The sequence below is a fragment of the Nomascus leucogenys genome, chromosome 17, assembly GCF_006542625.1.
Source record: "Nomascus leucogenys isolate Asia chromosome 17, Asia_NLE_v1, whole genome shotgun sequence".
NCBI lineage: Eukaryota > Metazoa > Chordata > Mammalia > Primates > Hylobatidae > Nomascus > Nomascus leucogenys.
The window spans coordinates 6551460-6572497 of NC_044397.1; the positions used below are offsets into that span (position 1 = coordinate 6551460).

Genomic DNA, 21038 nt, shown 5'->3' on the forward strand with positions numbered 1-21038 from the left:
CATGCCATTGCACTCCAGCCTGGGCAACAAGAGCAAAACTCTGTCCAAAAAAAAAAAAAACAAAAAAAAAACAGAAAAGAACTGTGTCCTTTATCAGGCAGAATCCTATGGATTAAAAAAAGAAGAAGAAGAAAAAGGCAGTGTGTCTGTGCACAGGATCTGGCAAGAAGTGGGCAGTCAGAGGAACTAGGGCAGCCAGAAGCAGGTGGTCAGATGGGCCTTTTTTTTTTTTTTTGAGGATGGAATTGTTTCTCTCTGTGATTCAATACAGTGGTCACCAGCCACCTATGGCCCCTGAGCACTGGAAGTGTGGCTAGTGTGACTGAGGAAATGAATTTTCAATTTTATTTCATTTAAATTAAATTTAGGCCGGGCGCGTTGGCTCATGCCTGTAATCCCAGTACTTTGGGAGGCCGAGGTGGGTGGATCACCTGAGGTCAGGAGTTCGAGACCAGTCTGGCCAACATGGTGAAACCCCATCTCTACTAAAAATACAAAAATTAGCTGGGCGTGGTGGCAGGCACCTGCAATCCCAGCTACTTGGGGGCTGAGGCAGGAGAATTGCTTGAACTCAGGAGGTGGAGGTTGCAGTGAGCTGAGATTGTGCCACTGCAGCCTGGGTGACAGAGTGAGACTCTGTCTTGAAAAAATAAATAAATAAATAAATTTAAATAGCCTCATGTCGCTAGGGCTGTCATATTGGACAGAGCAGGTTTAAGGAATATTTTAACTTCCCTCTCTCTCTCTCTATATATATACGTATATATGTGTGTATATATACGTATATACATATATGTATATATGTGTGTGTATATATGTGTGTGTATATATATATACATATAAAATTTTTTGTTGTCATTTTTAAAATTTTATTATTATTATACTTTAAGTTTTAGGGTACATGTGCACAATGTGCAGGTTTGTTACATATGTATACATGTGCCATTTTGGTGTGCTGCACCCATTAACTCGTCATTTAGCATTAGGTATATCTCCTAATGCTATCCCTCCCCCCTCCCCCCAAAGTTTTTTTTTTTTGAGACAGGGTCTTGCTCTGTCACCCAGGCTGCAGTGACATGATCTTGGCTCACTGCAACCTCCAACTCCCGGGTTCAAGCCATCCTCTCACTTCAGCCTCCCAAGTAGCTGGGACGACAGGTGGACGCCACCACATTTGGCTTAGTTTTTGTAAAGATGCGGTTTCATCATGTTGCCCAGGCTGGTCTCAAACTCCTGGGCTCAAGTGATCCTTCTACCCTGGCTTCCCAAAGTGTTGAAATTACAGGTATGAGCCACCACAACCAGGCTATTTTAACTTCTTAGAAGCCGGAGAAGATTTTCCTTATTGTATGGGATTGAGGCCACCTATCTCCAAGGGTAGGGTGGGTGAGGCAGGGTTGGGTAGAGGCAGGGTGTAAAGGGCGTCCTCCTCACCACCAGGAATTTGGGGTGAACTGCCGTGGCCACTCTGGCCAGGTCTGCAGGCTGTGCTTCTCAGCCTGGATTATTAGTCTCCTAGGCGGGAGACAGAGATGGGTGAAAAAGGCTCGTAAATTGGAATTTATCAGAGTTTTCTGAGCCCGTTTAGAAAATTAATCATTAAACTAAGGCTACAACCAGTCCAAGGTAGTGGTCCTGGCCTGTCTAGTTCACCCGCTGCCTCTGCGGGAAGGACCGTGGGAAGCTGGCTCCCAGGCTCTACCCTGGCACTGTTCTCCATGGTGGACTCTGAAGGATCCTGCACATTGGAACCCCTGGGAGTCAGAGACCTGGAAGCACTCTGGGTCTGAACCCCTCCAGTGAATGGCTGTGGAGCCCACAGGACATCTCTTCCCATCTTCCCTGGGTGATCGGGGGCTGGACTCCTTGTCCTCTTGGATCACTGGGAGCACTGGCTGAGCACCACAGAGGTCTTCCTGAGGCTGAGCTCATGGCATATTTCCCAGTCTCCTGTTCCTGCAGCCCTGTTGCCTTCCCTGGATGTATGTTATTTCTGCAGGCTCCTCACTGGCATCTTCAGAAGACAGCTGGCTGCTGTCTGTCCCTCTCCTCTTGGGGCCAAGAATGGATTTGGGGCCAGATCCGTTCCCAGGCATGGAGAGGGCTGAGAACTTGTGGTTCCCCTTGGCAATTCTGTTCCAGGTCCTCCTCCCTGCTTTCACCTTTGGAAGGGGTCTCCTTAGTCCGAGAGCTTTTGAATCCTGGGTTCCACGGTTCCTTAGAATTTCTGGGGTTTTTAACTTTCCTGAAAAATAGGCAGACTTTGTGTGTCTATACTTAATGCGAATTTCATTTAAATATCATAGGGAGGGACTGTAGGCTGATAAAGCGTTACTAAAATTGGTTTCAAGGCTACCATCTTCCAAGTGAGAAAACTGAGACTCAGAGAGGAAAATTAAGTTGGCCAAGATGGATAAATGTAGATGTAGGACAATATTTCAGGTCAGATGGACACTTGAGTGACTTCATTCCCCCATGCGTGCTCTCAGGGTATTTACTGCGTGTCCCAGGCACCAGAGGGGCACAGATGTCTCACACTGGGCACAAATGTCTGCCCTTCCCTCCAGCTTACTAGCTTGGGGGATAAAGCTCTCAGTCACAGTAGAGGCAAGAGTGATGGGGTATCCCAGACAATGAGATTTCAGTGCAAGTGTGTGGCCAAGGCAGGAGATGGCAGAGGCAGGTCTCCTGGGGAGGCTGCGTGGGGCTGCGCCGAGGAACAGAGCAGCTCATCAGAATGATGCTGGATCCCTGTTTGCAGCCCCCAGCTGCCTCAGACCCCACACACCTGCTGTTTGTTAGGTCACTCTTAATCCCTCCCAGGCCTGGTGCTGCATTTACTAAGTGGGCTCGAGGATTGGCTGTGCAGATGGTGAGTGGGGGAGATTCTGGGGAATGGGGCCCCGTTTCTGTAACTACCTCTGTGATTCATTGCAGCCAGTCCAATGTTAGGTCTTGGTGACTGTTCAGTTGCATGCTGTCATTTCTGTAATTTTACAGATAGGACTGCCTGGGAGGAGGTGGCGATTGGCCAGGGTCACCCTCATTAGTGACTGTATCAAACCAGAACCCAGGTTTCCCTAATTTTATGTTCCTTCCATCTCATCACACCACCTCACTCCAGCTGTGTTTTTCATTCACTGCTACTTCCTAAGAGACTCTACAGCCATTTAAGGGTCACTAAGGGCAACAGGCGTGTACTGGTTACAACCCTTCCAGCCCAAGAAGAAGATGGGCGGGGTCCAGGGGCTGATGGTGACCCCTAGCTGGGGAGCACCTTATGTCATGTGCCACATTTCTGGTTTTTTTTTTTTTTTTTCACTATGTTGCTCAGGCGGAACTCCTGGCCTCAAGGGATCCTCTTGCCTCATCCTCCCAAGTTGCTGGGATTACAGGCGCTGTGCCTGACTCAGCTGGCTGGCATTCTTGTCTCGCCATGCTTGGATACCACGTGATGCTGGACCCAAGGCCTTACTCCTGCCGTTAGAGGTTAATCTGCCCCCTCCAGGGCCTCCTGGGAGTGGGACAGGCAAGTCTGACTTTCGGTTTTCACCCGAGATGTAAGAGCCAGCCTGCTAAATTGTTTCTGCCCCAGTCCTTGGTGATCCTGTTCTGTTTCTCTAATCTGGATGTGGGAACCTCTCCAGATACTGATATTAAGTCCCAGGATAGGACAACTCAGCAGGGTCCCTGGCTCTGCTCCCCGTTGCCCTGCTTAGGGCAAGGGCTGGGATGGATTTTGGAGGGCTCCTGTTGGTGAACCTGGGACCTTTTGTAGACCATGGGAAGACAGAAGGGGAGCAGAATTTTGTGCTCTGCAGCTCACTGGGTCTTGGAGTCAGCTTGTCCATCTTCAGTGACCTCTGAACGCTTATGCTCTGGGCTCACCATCAGACAGTCTGGGTTGCTTACACTGAAACCACATACAGTGTACTGGTGGTAGTCGGGGGAGACATTCTAAATCCTCAGAGTCACAAATATCCCTGCAGCATTTTGTGTTTCTGCCAACCTGGGTGAAAGGGAGAAGACTGGACTTACTGTTCACTCAGATGAGTTATTCCTGTAGTGATTGAGACTGTTCTTCAAAACATTACAAATGTGGCCAGGCGTGGTGGCTCATGCCTGTAATCCTAGCACTTTGGGAGGCTGAGGCAGGAGGATCACTTCAGCCCAGGAGTTCAGTACCAGCCTGGGTAACCTAGGGGGACCCCAATTCTACAAAAACAATTTGAAAATTAGCTGGGCATGGAGGCACATGCCTGTGGCCCCAGCTACTCAGGAGGCTGAGGTGGGAGAATTGCTTGGGCCTCGGAGGTTGAGGCTGCAGTGCACCACTGCACTTCAGTGTGGGGTGACAGAATGAGACCCTATTTCAAAAAGAAAAAAAAAATGTCTCTGGGCCACACACCTTTGGGGTGGCTCAAGAGCAGTCCAGAGTATCAGTCAGATCTTTAAGGTATGAGGTCTGCAGTACAGTGCACTGGGCCCTGGCGGAGGATTAGGTAGGCTATTCAGGGGTTGGGGAGGCACCCTGGGCCCTCTGGCTTGGCCTTCAGAGTTTCTAAGTGGTGGGGACTTGAGAGGAAGTTTGTCCTCTGTGGGTCAGGAAATCCCAGGGCTGCTCCTCCCCTGGAACATTTATGCTTCTCAGGTTGAGGGCTGCTTCTCCTGGCCTGTGGCCTGGCGCTGTCTCCCTACACTGGGAAGCTGGCAAACCTCTCCCTTGGGGGTCTATGTATGCCCTACAGGAGCTACCCACCTTGGCCTGGACTCTGGGGGCCATCTGGCATGCATTCAGGATATTCCCTACGGGGACCCGGGCTGTGGAACCAGGGACTGAGTCTTTTTTTTTTTTTATTTTTTGAGATGGATCTTGCTCTGTCACCCAGGCTAGAGTGCAGTGGTGTGATCTCGGCTCACTGCAACCTCTGTCTCCCTGGTTCAAGCGATTCTCCTGCCTCGGCCTCCCAAGTAGCTGGGATTACAGGCACGCACCACCATGCCCAGCTAATTTTTGTATTTTTAGTAGATTTGGGGTTTCACCATGTTGGCCAGGCTGGTCTCGAACTCCTGACCTTGGGTGGTCCACCTGTCTTGGCCTCTCAAAGTGTTGGGATTACAGGCGTGAGCCACTGCACCCGGCCAAAGGACTGAGTCTTAAGTGTGGTGCTAGTGTGGAAGAGTCAGACATATGTGTAGCTGATTGACTTTGGGTGTGGGAGATCCTGCAATTATTCACACAGTCACGCTCCACCATGCAAAATCCCTGTGCCTCTGTGGAGCACACTCCTGGAGGACTTCTGGGCTGGTAGCATCAAGCTCCTCACTCAACCAGGGTCTTTCTGTCTCAGCCTGGTCCTGAGACATCTGAAGGATGACGTTTTCTTTCACCATGTTGGCCAAGCTGGTCTCAAACTCCTAATCTTGTGATCCACCTGCCTTGGCTTCCCAAAGTGCTGGGATTACAGGCGTGAGTCACTGCACCTGGCCGGATGGCATTTTCTTTAATGAGAGAGAGAAGTTGATTGATAGAATCAAACAGTGATATGTGGCAGATTCTGGGGCCTATATAGGTCCTGGGGGTGTTTTTCCTAAACCAGGAGTTCTAGCTCCTGAGAGATGGGTAGTTGAGTGGCCCAGATGGATCCTTGGATTGAAGCAGCCAAAATTACTTAGAGTGGGAGTGCTTAGGAAAAACTTCCTGCTGCTCCCTGCTCTCTGTAACACTTGTGTTTACACATATGTGTGTGTATACACACACACATATACACACATGGGCCGGCTGGGCCTGAGCTGAGAGCAACACGGAGGGTGGGCACCAGACCAGATGCTGGCGGGGGTGGGGGTGGAGGGCAGGCATGGGAGACGCAGGCAGAGTGAGTGTCTGCATATAGATGGCTGTTAGGGAGCCAAGGAAATGGCTTGGAAAATGTCCTTATTGGGTGTTTGCAGCTCCAGCTTTGTTGGGGTCGGCGCCTGGTGTGGGCAGATGGCCCTGTCTGCCTGTTGTTGCTGAGGGCTTCTTGCCTTCTGAGCCCAGTGCAGCAGGCTCATACCAGGGAAGCAGCACCCTCTGCGTTTTGTGCTGTGTGTGGGTTTTGTGAATGTGAATCCATTAGCCCTTACTCAGGCGGGGTGGTGGGGCCGCTGTCCCCATTTCACGGCAAAGAAGAAGGGTGCAGAGGTCACACTAAGGTAGCGTCACTAGGGAGCAGCAGAGGCAGGGCTGTTTGGCAGCAGCAAAGCTGCACATGGAGCTGGCTGCCTCCGGGGTCACGTGGCCTGCATCTCCATGGGGCTTGTGTGCGGTGGAGGGGGTTGCATGGCATGGCCCGGTGGCGAAAGAGGAGGTGGCGAAAGAGGAGGCAGCATTGGGAAGCCCAGGACTTTTCCCAGACCACAGTCCTGGGGGCATACTCAAGTCAGGGGGAGGGGACAGGAATGTGCTGGTGACTACGTACCACCTTGAGGCAGGTACCACCTCAAACCCGAACCGCCTGCCTTCTTCTCTGTCATTGCTGTCCTCCATTTCTTGATATCAGCAAAGCTTCTGACAAAGCAAAAGTAGAGTCCCTTACTTCCCAGCTCCTTTCTTGGAGTCTGACCTTTCTGCCAGGGCTCCTTTGTCTGCTTCCCCAAAACAAAACAGCGGACCAAAGCCAGGCACGTTGGCTCATGACTCTAATCCCAGCACTTTGGAAGCCGAGGTGGGAGGATCGCTTGAGCTAAGGAGTTCAAGATCAGCCTGGGCAACATGGCAAAACCCTGTCTCTACAAAAAACTAGCTGGGCATGGTGGCGCATGCTTGAGGTCCCAGCTACCTGGGAGGCCGAAGTGGGAGGATCATTTGAGCCCTGGAGGTCAAGGCTGCAGTGAGCTGTGATGGCACCACTGTACTCCAGCCTGGCCAACAGAGTGAGACCCTATCTCAAAAATAGCCCAACAACAAACAACAGGCCAACGTCCCCCTCCGCAAGCTGGGCAGATGGCCAGGCTGGGCACACCACAGACTGTCTTCTGAGCAAACATGGATGCCGCAGCACTGGGCCAACCTGAATAAGGAGCCTCATGGTTGAGGTGCATATAGCAGGGGCTGGGGGCTTGGAGCAGGCCTGGGGGCTGCATTCTCTGCCTTTTGAAACATCTGCTGGGTGGGGTGGCTCACGCCTGTAATCCCAGCACTTTGGGAGGCCAAGGCGGGCGGATCACCTGAGGTTGGGAGTTCGAGACCAGCCTGACCAACATGGAGAAACTCAGTCTCTACTAAAAATACAAAATTAGCTGGGCGTGGTAGCTCATGCCAGTAATCCCAGCTAGTCGGGAGGCTGAGGCAGGAGAATCACTTGATCTTTGGAAGTGGAGGTTGCCGTGAGCTGAGATTGTGCCATTGCATTCCAGCCTGGGCAACAAGAATGAAAACTGTCTCAAAAAAAAAAAAGAAAAAGAAAAAAGAAACATCTAAAGTCTGTCCCAGCCAAGCACTAACCAAGACCTGCTGTGAGCTGACGTCAGGACAGAGGCCCCCTCGGGGCCGGCTTTGATGTTTCCCAGGCCCAGTCGTTGGGGCGCAGGGGGCTCTGAGTGGCAGTCTGGGAATGCAGCATCTCTCACCACAGCTATGGAGCAGCCCAGTCCCAGCCCCAGGAGTGGGTGCTGGAGGCTGAGCTGGGGGTGGCCGAGGCTGAGCTGGGGTCTCTCTGAGTCATGCTGTCTCTTCTCCCAGCTTGGGTTTCTGTGGCAGGTGGTCTGTGGTTACTGCAAGCTCAGGGCCCCTTCCCCTCTATCCCACCCACCACCTGCTTATTCCCTTCAGACTTCTCTGCTGTGGCGGCTCCTCCGCTGTCCAGGGTCTGGGAGTGGTCCTGGCACTTGGCAAGTGGAGAGCTTTCTAATCTTCTTAGAAGTTGAGTCCTTGAGCAGGAAGGGTGATCATGACAATATTAACAGTAGCTGCCGTTTACTGAAGGTGAACCCTTTGCAAGGCACTTCATATATGTTTCCAGGTTTACAACTCATGACAGCCTTGTGAGAGAGGCAGAGGAAGCTGAGACACAGTCTGTGTTAGTTATCCAAGGTCAGACACACTGAGTGTAACAGGTCAGGATCTGAGCCCAGCCTGTCTCATTCCAGCCCATTAACTGCTCCTCCATGTAGGTGAGACTCCTGGCTCCCCACCGTGTCTGCAGAAGCTGAGCGGGGAAGTGGGGACTTGTCCACACTTCGAAGGCAGGTGATCTTCTCTCTTTGGTCTTTGACAAGCCTCCTGGAGTTCTGGGTCAAAGATCCTAGGATTTTGGGCAGGGCGCCGTGGCTCACGTCTGTAATCCCAGCACTTTAAGAGGCCGAGGGGGGGTGGATCACTTGAGGTCAGGAGCTCGAGACTAGCCTGGCCAACATGGTGAAACCCTGTCTCCACAAAAAATACAAAAATTAGCCAGGTGAGGTGGTGCGTACCTGTAATCCCAGCTACTCGGGAGGCTAAGGCCTGAGAATCACTTAAATCCGAGAGGTGGAGGTTGCAGTGAGCCAAGATTGCACCACTGCACTCCAGCGTGGGTGGCAGAGTAAGTAAGACTCCATCTCAAAAAAAAAAAAGAAAGGTCCTAGGATTTTGGCGAGTCACATTTGCAGAGGCCCACTGGGGACTCAGTCTGATTCTGCCCATCTGCATCATGAGAGGTGCTCCAGAAGTACCCCGTGCACCAGTTCTTGCCCCACGCTTCCTCAGAGGTCACTTCGGTTCAGGTAGTGCTTACTGGGTGCCTTTGTGTGCCTGACATTGTCTTCAAGAGGTGTATCCACTTCACTACCTGCCAGTGGGGAATGTGACTCCTCATTGTAGGATCAGATGCTTCGAGGGTTGTTTCTGAGTCCCTGGGTGGGGATGGGAAGAGCACAGAGTTGGTTTCTTTGGGTCATATAGTCCTGGCTCTGCCACATGTGAGCTATTTGATCTTGGGCAGATTCCTTCTTGTGCCTGGACCGGGGTTTACCCATCTGTACCACGGTGCCGAGCAGGAACAGAGCCCTATTCCTGTGGATCATTTGGAAATGTGCAGGGGTGTGTTTGAATTGTCACAATGCCGGGAGGGCAGATTTGTTAACTTGCACAGCAGGTGGGATGGCTCACCAGAGAACCATCAGTGCCACGCTGAGAAGTAATCGGCTGCTTGGAGCTGCTTCCAGCTCCATGACTGGGTTTTGTGTCAGGAGATGTGGGCTGGCACCTATGAGCATGTTGGGAGATGGACCAACACCAGGGGCAGCCCCTCATCTGGACCTAGCCTGGGGGATCCTGGAATTGTCTTGACACTGACTTTATGAGGAGACTGATTCTCATGCCGTAAAGAATAGAACCCCACCTCCAGGGACTTGGAAGGGGCTCTGTAGGCCAAGATTAGTTTCCAGTGGTTTGGGAAGGGATGGAAAAGACCCCGTTAGTACCTTTCCGCCCTTGCCCAGCCAGTTTGGCTCAAGGCAGAGCCTGATGCTTCGTGTAGCAGTTCCAGGTGGCCCATTTCTTCTTCTGGGGGCGGGGGGATCGGGGAGTCCTCTTCTGTGTTCAAGGCCCAGTGGCTCCAGGCCTCTGCAAGGCGCCCACGCGGGCTAGGAACAAAGCCCAGTGTGTTGCTCCTGCCGCCGCCGTAACCATGCCACCCACCTGCCCGGCTCTGCCCTCCGCCTCCCTAAACCCATCTGCCATACAGTGTAGGCTTCTTCCTCTTTCCTTTGTTCCCACTGACTGCAGTTCCACCTTTGGTTGCAGGGACCCTGTGGCCAGAGCTGAACTATAATGGTGCAGGAAGGGGAATGACTTCAAGTGGAACTCTGGAACCACATGGCTCACCTCTTAACACAGAGAAGCTGACTTGGCCACAGATGGATTTTCAGGGATAAAGAACAGGACATGGGGCTGGGTGCGGTGGCTCACGCCTGTAATCCCAGCACTTTGGGAGGCTGAGGCGGGCAGATCACAAGGTCAGGAGATCGAGACCATCCTGGCTAACATGGTGAAACCCCATCTCTACTAAAAATACAAAAAATTAGCCGGGCGTGGTGGTGGGCGCCTGTAGTCCCAGCTACTCGGGAGGCTGAGGCAGGAGAATGGCGTGAACCCGGGAGGCGGAGCTTGCAGTGAGCCAAGATCGTGCCACTGCGCTCCAGCCTGGGCAACAGAGCAAGACTCTGTCTCAAAAACAAAAAAAAAACAGGACATGGGAATGGCCTTGGCTTGTTTTTGGCAATAGCCCAGGTTTCTAGAGAATCTTGGCTTCTCCAGTGATGGGGTGGGTTTTTTCAAAGAAGTGTCTGAGAAACATTGGGCTGCAGAGCATTTGCAGATGAGATTCAAAGCATCCCATCTGTGGCCACCTCTGATGCTGGCACTGTCGAGGGGCGTGAGTGAAGCCATCTTTCCAGGGTGCTGTTTGGGTCATGATTTAACTTTACTAAACTTCTGAGTCTGTATTGGGGGAAGGTGGCCTGCAATGTCCCCGGCTCCTCAGCCTGGCATCAAAACCTCCTATGATCCGACCCTGCAGGCCCAGGCTCTCTTTTGCTAGGAAGCCTCCCTGTGCAGCCAGCCCTCAGGGATCCCTTCTTCCTTCGTGCTCGAGTCACTACTGCCTGCCCACCCCATTCATTTGGCATTTATGTGACTAACTGTGTTCTGTGTGCCCCTCTAGTCTTCAGACCTCTTGAGGAGAGGCTACTGTGTCTTTGTATCCTACAGAGCGCTCAGCACAGTTGAAAAGCTCTTCAGGGGGCCGGATGTGGTGGCTCACGCCTGTAATCCTAGCACTTTGGGAGGCCGAGGCGGGCAGATCACCTGAGGTCAGGGGTTTGAGACCAGCCTGGCCAACATGGCAAAACCCTGTCTCTACTAAAAATACAAAAATTAGCTGGGTGTAGTGGCACATGCCTATAATCCCAGCTACTCGACAGGCTGAGGCAGAAGAATCACTTGAACCCAGGAGGCGGAGGTTGCAGTGAGCTGAGATCACACCACCACATTCCAACCTGGGTGACAAGAGCGAAAAAAGAACAAAGTTTTTCAGGGGACTCTTGTAATTGTGGCATCATGATCCTTCACACCTGCACTTATTGGACGCCTCCTGTGTACACAGCCCCTTTCCTCCTGTGCACAGGGTGGCCTGTGTTAGGACAGAGGCTGCAGCTCCCCCTGACCCTGCCTCTCCCCTGTTTGCATCTATAGGTACCCAGGCAGCCATCATCTTCATCAAGCAGCCGTCCTCCCAGGATGCACTGCAGGGGCGCCGGGCGCTGCTTCGCTGTGAGGTCGAGGCTCCGGGCCCGGTACATGTGTACTGGCTGCTTGATGGGGCCCCTGTCCAGGACACGGAGCGGCGTTTCGCCCAGGGCAGCAGCCTGAGCTTTGCAGCTGTGGACCGGCTGCAGGACTCTGGCACCTTCCAGTGTGTGGCTCGGGATGATGTCACTGGAGAAGAAGCCCGCAGTGCCAACGCCTCCTTCAACATCAAATGTGAGAGCCAGGGGGGCTGTGCCCAGTCCCCCTGTCAGACCCTCAATGACTGAGGCCTGGGGGATCCCTCCCTTACCTCAGCTTCTCCCATTTCCAGTTAAACGGGGCAGGCAGAATGCATTTATCATCAGCTCTTTTTGCTCACATGGATAAGAGGAAATTAAAAGTTATTATTTTTTCCAAAATTTGTTCCTTCAAGTCTGGGACCCATTTATCTGCTGCATGCTTGTGCAAATGGAAAGGGCGGCCGAGCCCTTGGCCAAGTGTCAGACTTGACCTGCCAGGGACCAGGCAGGCACTTAGTATCTGGTACCTGTAGCCCCAGCCTCAGCCTCCAGGGCTTCCTTGTGTCTGTTGGCACAGAGCCTTGAGCTTCCACGACTTCCTGCTTGTCCTCCTTGCCCTCTGCCTTCCCGCCTTTGCCTTGCTCTGCCCCTCACTGCAACCGTGGCCTTTGCTACAGGGATTGAGGCAGGTCCTGTGGTCCTGAAGCATCCAGCCTCAGAAGCTGAGATCCAGCCACAGACCCAGGTCACACTTCGTTGTCACATTGATGGGCACCCTCGGTAAGGAGTCAAGGAGGTGGGGACGGAGAGGGTTATTCCGGACAGGGATGTCTCCCCAAATCTTGGACTCTATGCAGATGTTAACCTCGCTCCATTCTGTGACCACTCGTTCCACCACCACAGTGCTCTTCACCCTGCCCGCCCCCCCACCAGATGTTGCCCTATGCCGGCCCCTGGTGGCCTGAAGAGTGAGCCGCATTGTGTGTAGAGCTGGGAGATCTAATATCAACTTGATTCTGACCCTGAATCAGAATTACTGTGTGCCCTTATGCAAGTCCCTTCCCTTCCCCAGGCCCCGTTTCTCCATGCATAAACTGAAAGGTCTAGCCCTGACCCTCTGATTCTGTATCCTCTCCACTGGCCACTGAGTACCCCTCCCCGCCACTGCTGACTGTGTCTGCCCTGCAGGCCCACCTACCAATGGTTCCGAGATGGGACCCCCCTTTCTGATGGTCAGAGCAACCACACAGTCAGCAGCAAGGAGCGGAACCTGACGCTCCGGCCAGCTGGTCCTGAGCATAGCGGGCTGTATTCCTGCTGCGCCCACAATGCTTTTGGCCAGGCCTGCAGCAGCCAGAACTTCACCTTGAGCATTGCTGGTGAGCCTGGGGTGGGGGCGGAAGGGATCAGGTGAGGACAGGAGGGCCTCACCACCCAGGCTGCCTGCTCCCCCATCTTTCCCTCTCCAGATGAAAGCTTTGCCAGGGTAGTGCTGGCACCCCAGGACGTGGTAGTAGCGAGGAATGAGGAGGCCATGTTCCATTGCCAGTTCTCAGCCCAGCCACCCCCGAGCCTGCAGTGGCTCTTTGAGGATGAGACTCCCATCACTAACCGCAGTCGGTAAGACATCTGGTTGGGAGCATTCCAGTACCATGTACCACACACGTGCATTCTCTAGAAGGGGGTGCGATTCGTATCACAGACATCACAGATTTGTACATGTATTATTTCAAATTTCCAACAGACACAGTTGAATGTTTTGCTTTTACAAGATGAGTCTGACACAGGGAAGAGCCTCTGGGAAGAGTCCTTTTCCAGTTTGCACAAAGGCACTCTGAGCTAGTGATGGTTCCACTTCTCTCTCCCCACCACCCACATGGGTCTTCTGGTGATGGAAGGGTAGAGACCCCAGGAATGAGAGAGACACAAGAGACCTAGGCAGTCAGGTGGTCACAGTTTAGATAGCATGATCCAGTGTGGCAAAGACATCACACACACACACACACACACACACAAAAAAAAAAAAACCACACACACTTTTTAGAGGAAGCAAACACCTCTAGAAGGTTCCAGCCCTACTGCAGGGACTTCTGTTCTTGCGTGGACCCTAGGAGAGCGTAGAACACCTTTGCAGTGTCAGGCATGACCATGGTCCTTGAGGGTGTGGCTTCCTAGGCTAGGGGCTTGGATGCCACTTGGCTTCAGCCCTGAGGACATCATCAGTAGCCTGCCTGGTATGGCTGAGGAGTATCTGACCCTGGAGCTGGGTGCCCTATCAACGTGGCCCTGTGGGAAGGTGGCTCCCCTGTCTTGACAGTTGCACATGGTGGTTATTCTGTGTATTAGTCCATTTTAATGCTGCTGATAAAGACATACCCGAGACTGGGCAGTTTACAAAAGAAAGAGGTTTAATTGGACTTACAGTTCCACATGGCTGGGCAAGCCTCACAATCATGGCAGAAGGCAAGGAAGACCAAGTCACGTCTTACATGGATGGCAGCAGGCAAAGGAGAGAGAGCTTGTGCAGGGGAATGCCTCTTTTTAAAACCATCAGATCTCGTGAGACTTGTTCACTATCATGAGAATAGCACGGGAAAGACTTGCCCCCATGATTCAGTTACCTCCCACTGGGTCCCTCCCACAACATGTGGGAATTATGGGATCTACAATTTAAGATGAGATTTGAGTGGGGACCCAGCCACACTCTGTCTCTTACCTGCATTGCCATTTGCCTCATCGCTTCCCGAGCTGATCTCTTGTAGTTGGAACACACACCTGCACGTGCACCTGAGCACTTGTATGCAGGCACACACACCAGTGTGGAGTGTCAGCTTCCTTCTCTCTGCCCTGTTCCTGGTCGATTCCTTACTACATTTCCGACTTTTGCAGGAAAGGGGTTCCCTTGCATTCCTTTCCAGAAGTAGGCCTATCGGCCACTTTCTCCAAATTGCACTCTCCCCTCTGCAGCCCCCCACACCTCCGCAGAGCCACAGTGTTTGCCAACGGGTCTCTGCTGCTGACCCAGGTCCGGCCACGCAATGCAGGGGTCTACCGCTGCATCGGCCAGGGGCAGAGGGGCCCACCCGTCATCCTGGAGGCCACACTTCACCTAGCAGGTGAGTCTCTGGCTCTGGGGTGCTGATGTGGGGGCTGCCTTTAACATTTTTGGCACATAGAGATTTAGGCTCCTGTTTTTACTCAGCAGCTTGGAGGGCAGGGGAAGAAGAGGATGCTGGAAGTAGGAAGAGGAGATGCAGAGGGCTGCAGGGGAGGGTTTGTGCTGGGAAAGGGCCTAGGCTTGCTGTGGGAGAACATCGTGTACCCTGAGACCCACAATAATTGGGCCGTTCCTCCCACTTATGTCCTTGCAGAGATTGAAGACATGCCGCTATTTGAGCCACGGGTGTTTACAGCTGGCAGCGAGGAGCGTGTGACCTGCCTTCCCCCCAAGGGTCTGCCAGAGCCCAGTGTGTGGTGGGAGCACGCGGGAGTCCGGCTGCCCACCCACGGCAGGGTCTACCAGAAGGGCCACGAGCTGGTGTTGGCCAGTATTGCTGAAAGTGATGCTGGTGTCTACACCTGCCACGCGGCCAACCTGGCTGGTCAGCGGAGACAGGATGTCAACATCACTGTGGCCAGTGAGCACCTTTGCCCTGAAGGTCAAGGAGAGGTGGAGGGGAACACAGGCCTGGGTGTGATGGACAGAGGCTTCCCTGGTACTCACCTGAGGCCCTCTCAGTTCTGGGCCCTGCAGGCTTGGGAATCAGTTCACTACTGGGAGTCGGTATAGACAGTAGAGAGCCAGGCACAGGGGTTAGGGTGGGTGCTCCAGAGGAAATAGTGACAGCCCTTACAGGAAAATGGTCCTCTGGGTACAGAGGAAAGAGCAATAGACTAGGAGTCTAGAGACCTGGGTCCCACTGTGCTCCCAATGCACAGAGTGACAATGGTAGCAAATCACCCACCTTACTGGGGTTCGGTCTCCTCATCCATAAAATGGAGCCAGTAATCTACTACCTACCCCACAAGGTGGTTGGAAAGGTCAAGTGAAGTAGATGAAAATGATTTTTCTTTTTTTCTTTTTTGGGAGGTAATAGTGGACAAAATTATAGGTGATTTTTAATTTGTTTTAGTTTGTTATGCTTTCCAAATTTCTTTACTAAACATATTACTTACGAAAAAAAGAGAGGGAGAAAAGCAAGAAATATGACTGAAAGTACACATGATAAACCCTTTATATCAGGCCGGGTGCGGTGGCTCATGCCTATAATCTCAGCACTTTGGGAGGCCAAGCCAGGCGGATCACAAGGTCAGGAGTTTGAGACCAGCCTGACCAACATGGTGAAACCCCGTCTCTACTAAAAGTACAAAAATTAGCTGGGCGTGGTGGGGCACACCTGTAATCCCAGCTACTCAGGAGGCTGAGGGAGGAGAATTGCTTGAACCCAGGAGGCAGAGGTTGCAATGAGCCGAAATCGCACCATTGCACTCCAGCCCGGGCGACAGAGTGAGACTCCATCTCAAAACAAAACAAAACAAACCTTAGGTTCTCACTACGGGCATGGGGATTTATTTGTTTACTTATTTCTTTATACCATGCCTTGTTCCAAACCTTTTGTGGTAGTTTAAAAGGATACACAATAAAAATTATAATATGCACACAGAGACACACATACATACAAACTATTTTGCAATCTGCTTCTTCCACTTACCTTTATGTTACTATTATCTTTCCGAGTGGGTAACTTTGCAAAAAGATTTGAATATGAAAGTGGCTTTGTAAATGTGAAGTTGTGATGCTAATATTCCCATTAGGATACTGAAATTTAGAAGACATGCACCTACGCTCAGGCCGTGATTTGGGTAGGAATCACAGCACACTTGTCACGGGTGCTCAGGACACTCACAGTGCAGGTGCAAAGGCAAGATGCACAGTCAAGCCTTCTTCCAGTAGAGGTCTGAGAATCACCTGCTTTCATTTGGGATACTTTTTCTTTTTTTTTTTTTTTCTTTTTTATTTGAGACGGAGTCTCGCTCTGTCACCCAGGCTGGAGTGTAGTGGCGTGATCTTGGCTCACTGCAACCTACGCCTCCCAGGTTCAAGCGATTCTCGTGCCTCAGCCTCCCAAGTAGCTGGGTTTAAAGATGTGTGCCACCACACCTGGCTAATTTTTGTATTTTTGTTAGAGGTGATGTTTTACCATGTTGGCCAGGCTGGTCTCAAACTCTTGACCTCAAGTGATCCACCTGCCTCGGCCTCCTAAAGTGCTGGGATTATGGGTGTGAGCTGCCATGCCCGGCCTCATTAGAGATACTTTTTAAAACGCAGGCCAGGCGCGGTGGTTCACACCTATAATCCCAGTGCTTTGGGAGGCTGAGATGGGAAGATATCTTGAGCCCAGGAGTTTGAGACCAGGCTGGACAAAATAGTGAGACCCTGTGTCTACAGAAATTTAAAAAGTTAGCTGGGCATGGTGGCTCACGCTTGTAATCCCAGCACTTTGGGAGCCGAGGTGGGTGGATCACGAGGTGAGGAGTTCAAGATCAGCCTGACCAACATGGTGAAACCCCGTCTCTACTAAAAATACAAAAATTAGCCGGGCGTGGTGGCACACACCTGTAATCCCAGCTATTTGGGAGGCTGGGGCAGGAGAATCGCTTGAACCCAGGAGGTGGAGGTTGCCGTGAGCCAAGATCATGCCATTGCACTCCAGCCTGGGTGACAGAGCAAGACTCCATCTCAAAAAAAAAAAACACCAAAACTGTAGTGACTTGAAATAACAAACAACAGCCATTGACATGCTTAAGATTCTGTGGACAGGTTCAGGTGGGCCCGCTCGTCCACCTGGTGTGCTATTGGCTGGGTGTACACATGTTTGCAGTCAGCTGATGGGTGAGCTGGCCTGGTCCCTGGCGGCCACACTCACCTGTCTGGCAGTTGACTGGGGCTATTGACCAGGGTGCCTTAGTTCTCCTCCACATGGCATCTCCAGTAGGCTAGCCCAGGCTTCCTCACCTGGCGGCTGGTTCCGAGAGGACAAAAGTGGAAGCTGCACTACTACCACTGTGTTCTGTTGGGCAAGGGAAGTCACAGGACACCCAGATTGCAGGGACTAGAAAAATACACTATGACCCAGTGCTGTGGCTCACGCTGCAATCCCAGTATTTTAGGAGGCCAAGGTGGGAGGACTGCTTGGGCCTAGGAGCTTGAGACCAGCGTGGGCCACATAGCCAGACTCCATCTCTACTAAAAATAAAAAAAAATTAGCTGGGCATGGTGGTACGCGCCTGCTGTCCCAGCCACTTGGGAGGCTGAGGTGAGAGGGTTGCTTGAGCCGGAGAGGCTAAGGCTGCAGTAAGCCACAGTGGCGTGACTGCACTCCAGCCTGGGTAACAGGGTGAGACTCTGTCTCACACGCACAAAAAGAAATAAACTCCACCTCTTGATGGGAAAGTGTCAACATCACATTGCAAAGAGATGAAAGGGATGGGAGGATTGTTTATAACTATCATTGCAAGCAGCCTACAACACCACATTGGATGGAAAGGCCTTGCAGAGTTTTGAGTGGAAGACTGATTTTTCAGAAGATCACTCTGGCTGTTTTGAGACTAGAATGTTAGGTATAAACAAGGAGACCCATTAGTAGATGACTGTAATAGTCTAGGGGAGATGCTGAAGGAACTTGAACAGAGGCAGTAGTGGTGGAGGTGAGAGGTGGTCACATTCAGGATATATTTAGGAGCCCCAGTAGATAGGGTTTGTGGAGAATGAGTGTGATGGGGGTGGGGTATAGAGAGAAGACAAGGCTAGCTTTTTGGCTTTCTTAATTGACTGGATAGTTCTATTGACTGAGATAGGGAAATGAGTGAGCAGGTTTTAGGGGAAGTCAGGTGTTCTCTTTAGCACACATAAAGTTTGAGATGCCTGTTGGATATCCAGTTGGAAATGCCAGTAGGCAGTTGGATTTATAGGAATCAGGATGTAGTTTTGGGAACCAACCATTCATACTGTATTGAAGGTTGTGGACTGGATGAGTGAATATGGCTAAAACAGAACAGATTTCTGAGGACTGTGCCGTGGCATTTTATGGTGTAATAAGAACAAGGGGCCAGGCGCAGTGGCTCACGCCTGTAATCCCAGCACTTTGGGAGGCTGAGATGGGCGGGTCACGAGGTCAGGAGACCGAGACCATCCTGGCTAACACGGTGAAACCGTGTCTCTACTAAAAATACAAAAAATTAGCTGGGCGTGGTGGCGGACACCTATAGTCCCAGCTACTTGGGAGGCTGAGGCAGGAGAATGGCGTGAACCCGGGAGGTGGAGCTTGCAGTGAGCCGAGATCGTGCCACTGCACTCCAGCCTGGGGGATAGAGCGAGACTCCGTCTCAAAAAAAAAAAAAAAAAAAAAAAGAACAAGGGTTTCGGAGTCATACAGACCGGAGTTTTAAATTCTATCACTATTAGGTATTAGCAAATCACCATTATTTCTTCTTATTTATTTTTTTATTTGAGATGGAGTCTCACTCTTTCGCCCAGACTGGAGTGCGGTGGCGCGATATCGGCTCACTGCAACCTCCGCCTGCCAGGTTCAAGCAATTCTCCTGCCTCAGCCTCCCCAGTAGCTGGGATTACAGGTGCCCATCACCACACTCGGCCAATTTTTTTGTATTTTTAGTAGAGATGGGGTTTCACTATGTTGGTCAGGCTGGTTTTGAACTCCTGACCTCAAATGATCTGCCTGCCTTGGCCTCCCAAAGTGCTGGGATTACAGGTGTGGGCCACTGCGCCCGACCACCATTACTTCTTTGAACATCTGTTTTTTTTAGCCGTAAAGTGGGTGTTGGAATACATACCTTGGGGGGTTTGTTTTTTGTTTTTTTAGAGATGGGGGTCTCATTCTGTTGCCCAGGCTAGAGTGCCGTGTCTCACAGCAACCCTCCCGCCTTGGCCTCCTAAAGTTCTGGGATTACAGATGTGAGCCACCACTCCCTGCCTACCATAGGGACTTATAACTAAGATAATGTTAACTAAGTTAATTAATGTGACATTTAAGATAACGTTCAAAAAGTGCTGGTGGCCAGGTGTGGTGGCTCACGCCTATTATCTTAGCACTTTGGGAGGCCAAGGAGGGAGGACTGCTTGAGGCCAGGAGTTTGAGAGCAGCCTGGGCAACATAGCAAGACCCCATCACTACAGAAAATAAAAAAATTAGCCAAGTATTGTGGTACATGCCTGTGGTCCCAGCTATTTGGGAGGCTGACGTGGGAAAATCACTTGAGCCTATGAGTTCGAGACTGTAGTGAGCCATAATTGTGTCACTGTACTCCAGCCTGGGTGACAGAGTGAGAACGTGTCTTAAAAGAAAAAAAAAAAAAGGGGTGCTGGCACCTGGGTCTTCCTTAAAGGGAAACTCCTGCCGTCTGAGTAGCATGGGGCTTCTGAACTCGGCCTAGAATGGCAGCAGGATTTCTTGGAGTTGAGTCCTTTGGTTTTGGAGACCTGTGAAGCAGCCTTCACTGTTTCCTTCCTGTCTGTCTAGCTGTGCCCACCTGGCTGAAGAAGCCCCAAGACAGCCAGCTGGAGGAGGGCAAACCCGGCTACTTGCATTGCCTGACCCAGGCCACACCAAAACCTACAGTTGTCTGGTACAGAAACCAGATGCTCATCTCGGAGGTGAGAAAGAAGAGTGTTGCTAGTGCATGGGCGGGGCTTTCCCTCCACCTGCCCTCTGCTGTGCTCACCTCCATAGCATGCTTACCCTGGAGGCAGCCTCCAGGGAGAGGTGGGTGTGGGTTCAGGCTCTGAGGCCTCTCACCTGTGCTGCAGGACTCACGGTTCGAGGTCTTCAAGAATGGGACCTTGCGCATCAACAACGTGGAGGTGTATGATGGGACATGGTACCGTTGTGTGAGCAGCACCCCAGCTGGCAGCATCGAGGCGCAAGCCCGTGTCCAAGTGCTGGGTGAGCCGGCATGTCTTGGGGGAGCCCCCTTCCTGGCTAGGCAGGAGAGGAAAGGGGAGGGAGCAGCAGGCCTGGCTGCGGCCTCTCCAGTGGCCCCAATTCCTCCTCTTTCCACCCACTCTCTGCTGAAACAGAAAAGCTCAAGTTCACACCACCACCCCAGCCACAGCAGTGTATGGAGTTTGACAAGGAAGCCACGGTGCCCTGCTCAGCCACAGGCCGAGAGAAGCCCACTATTAAGTGGGAACGGGCAGGTGGGTACGGTGCTGGCATAGGGTGGGGGCAGGCAGGGCAGTTCACTGATCAGATGCATACCTGAGGGCTGCTGGGTGCCCCGCACTGTGCCAGGAAATGTGGAGATGAGACAAGCAGTGCAGGGCTGATGTATAGTTTAGTTAGGAAGGAAAAAGCCAGACACAGAAGAGGTCAGATTATAGCCTTGGACAACATGGAAGACGACTCAAGGCAACAAGTGATTGGATTGGTCCAGACAGTGCTGTAAAGTCCTCCCTTCCCCTTTTCCAAAATAGTTTATCTTTTCCAACATAAAAATTACATGGAGGCCGGGCACAGTGGCTCACGCCTGTAATCCTGACACTTTGGGAAGCTGAGATGAGCGGGTCACTTGAGGCCAGGAGTTTGAGACCAGCCTGGCCAACATGGTGAAACCCCATCTCTACTAAAAATGCAAAAGTTAGCTAGGTGTGGTGGCACATGTTTGCAATCCCAGCTACTCAGGAGGCTGAAGCAGGAGAATCGCCTGAACCCAGGAGGCGGAGGCTGCAG

At 51.9% G+C, this 21038-nt stretch overlaps 1 protein-coding gene across 1 annotated transcript in view; it reads left to right on the plus strand.

The window, feature by feature from the left end:
* Positions 1-21038, plus strand: part of PTK7 (protein tyrosine kinase 7 (inactive)) — an 84798-nt gene that overhangs the window by 41562 nt on the left and 22198 nt on the right. Inside the window, exons 2-10 of the mRNA XM_003266240.3 lie at positions 11216-11503; positions 11967-12069; positions 12478-12668; positions 12759-12909; positions 14257-14405; positions 14661-14927; positions 19830-19963; positions 20117-20252; positions 20387-20506. Of these exons, the coding sequence (XP_003266288.1) occupies positions 11216-11503; positions 11967-12069; positions 12478-12668; positions 12759-12909; positions 14257-14405; positions 14661-14927; positions 19830-19963; positions 20117-20252; positions 20387-20506 (1539 nt within the window). The remainder of the gene's footprint in view (positions 1-11215; positions 11504-11966; positions 12070-12477; positions 12669-12758; positions 12910-14256; positions 14406-14660; positions 14928-19829; positions 19964-20116; positions 20253-20386; positions 20507-21038) is intronic.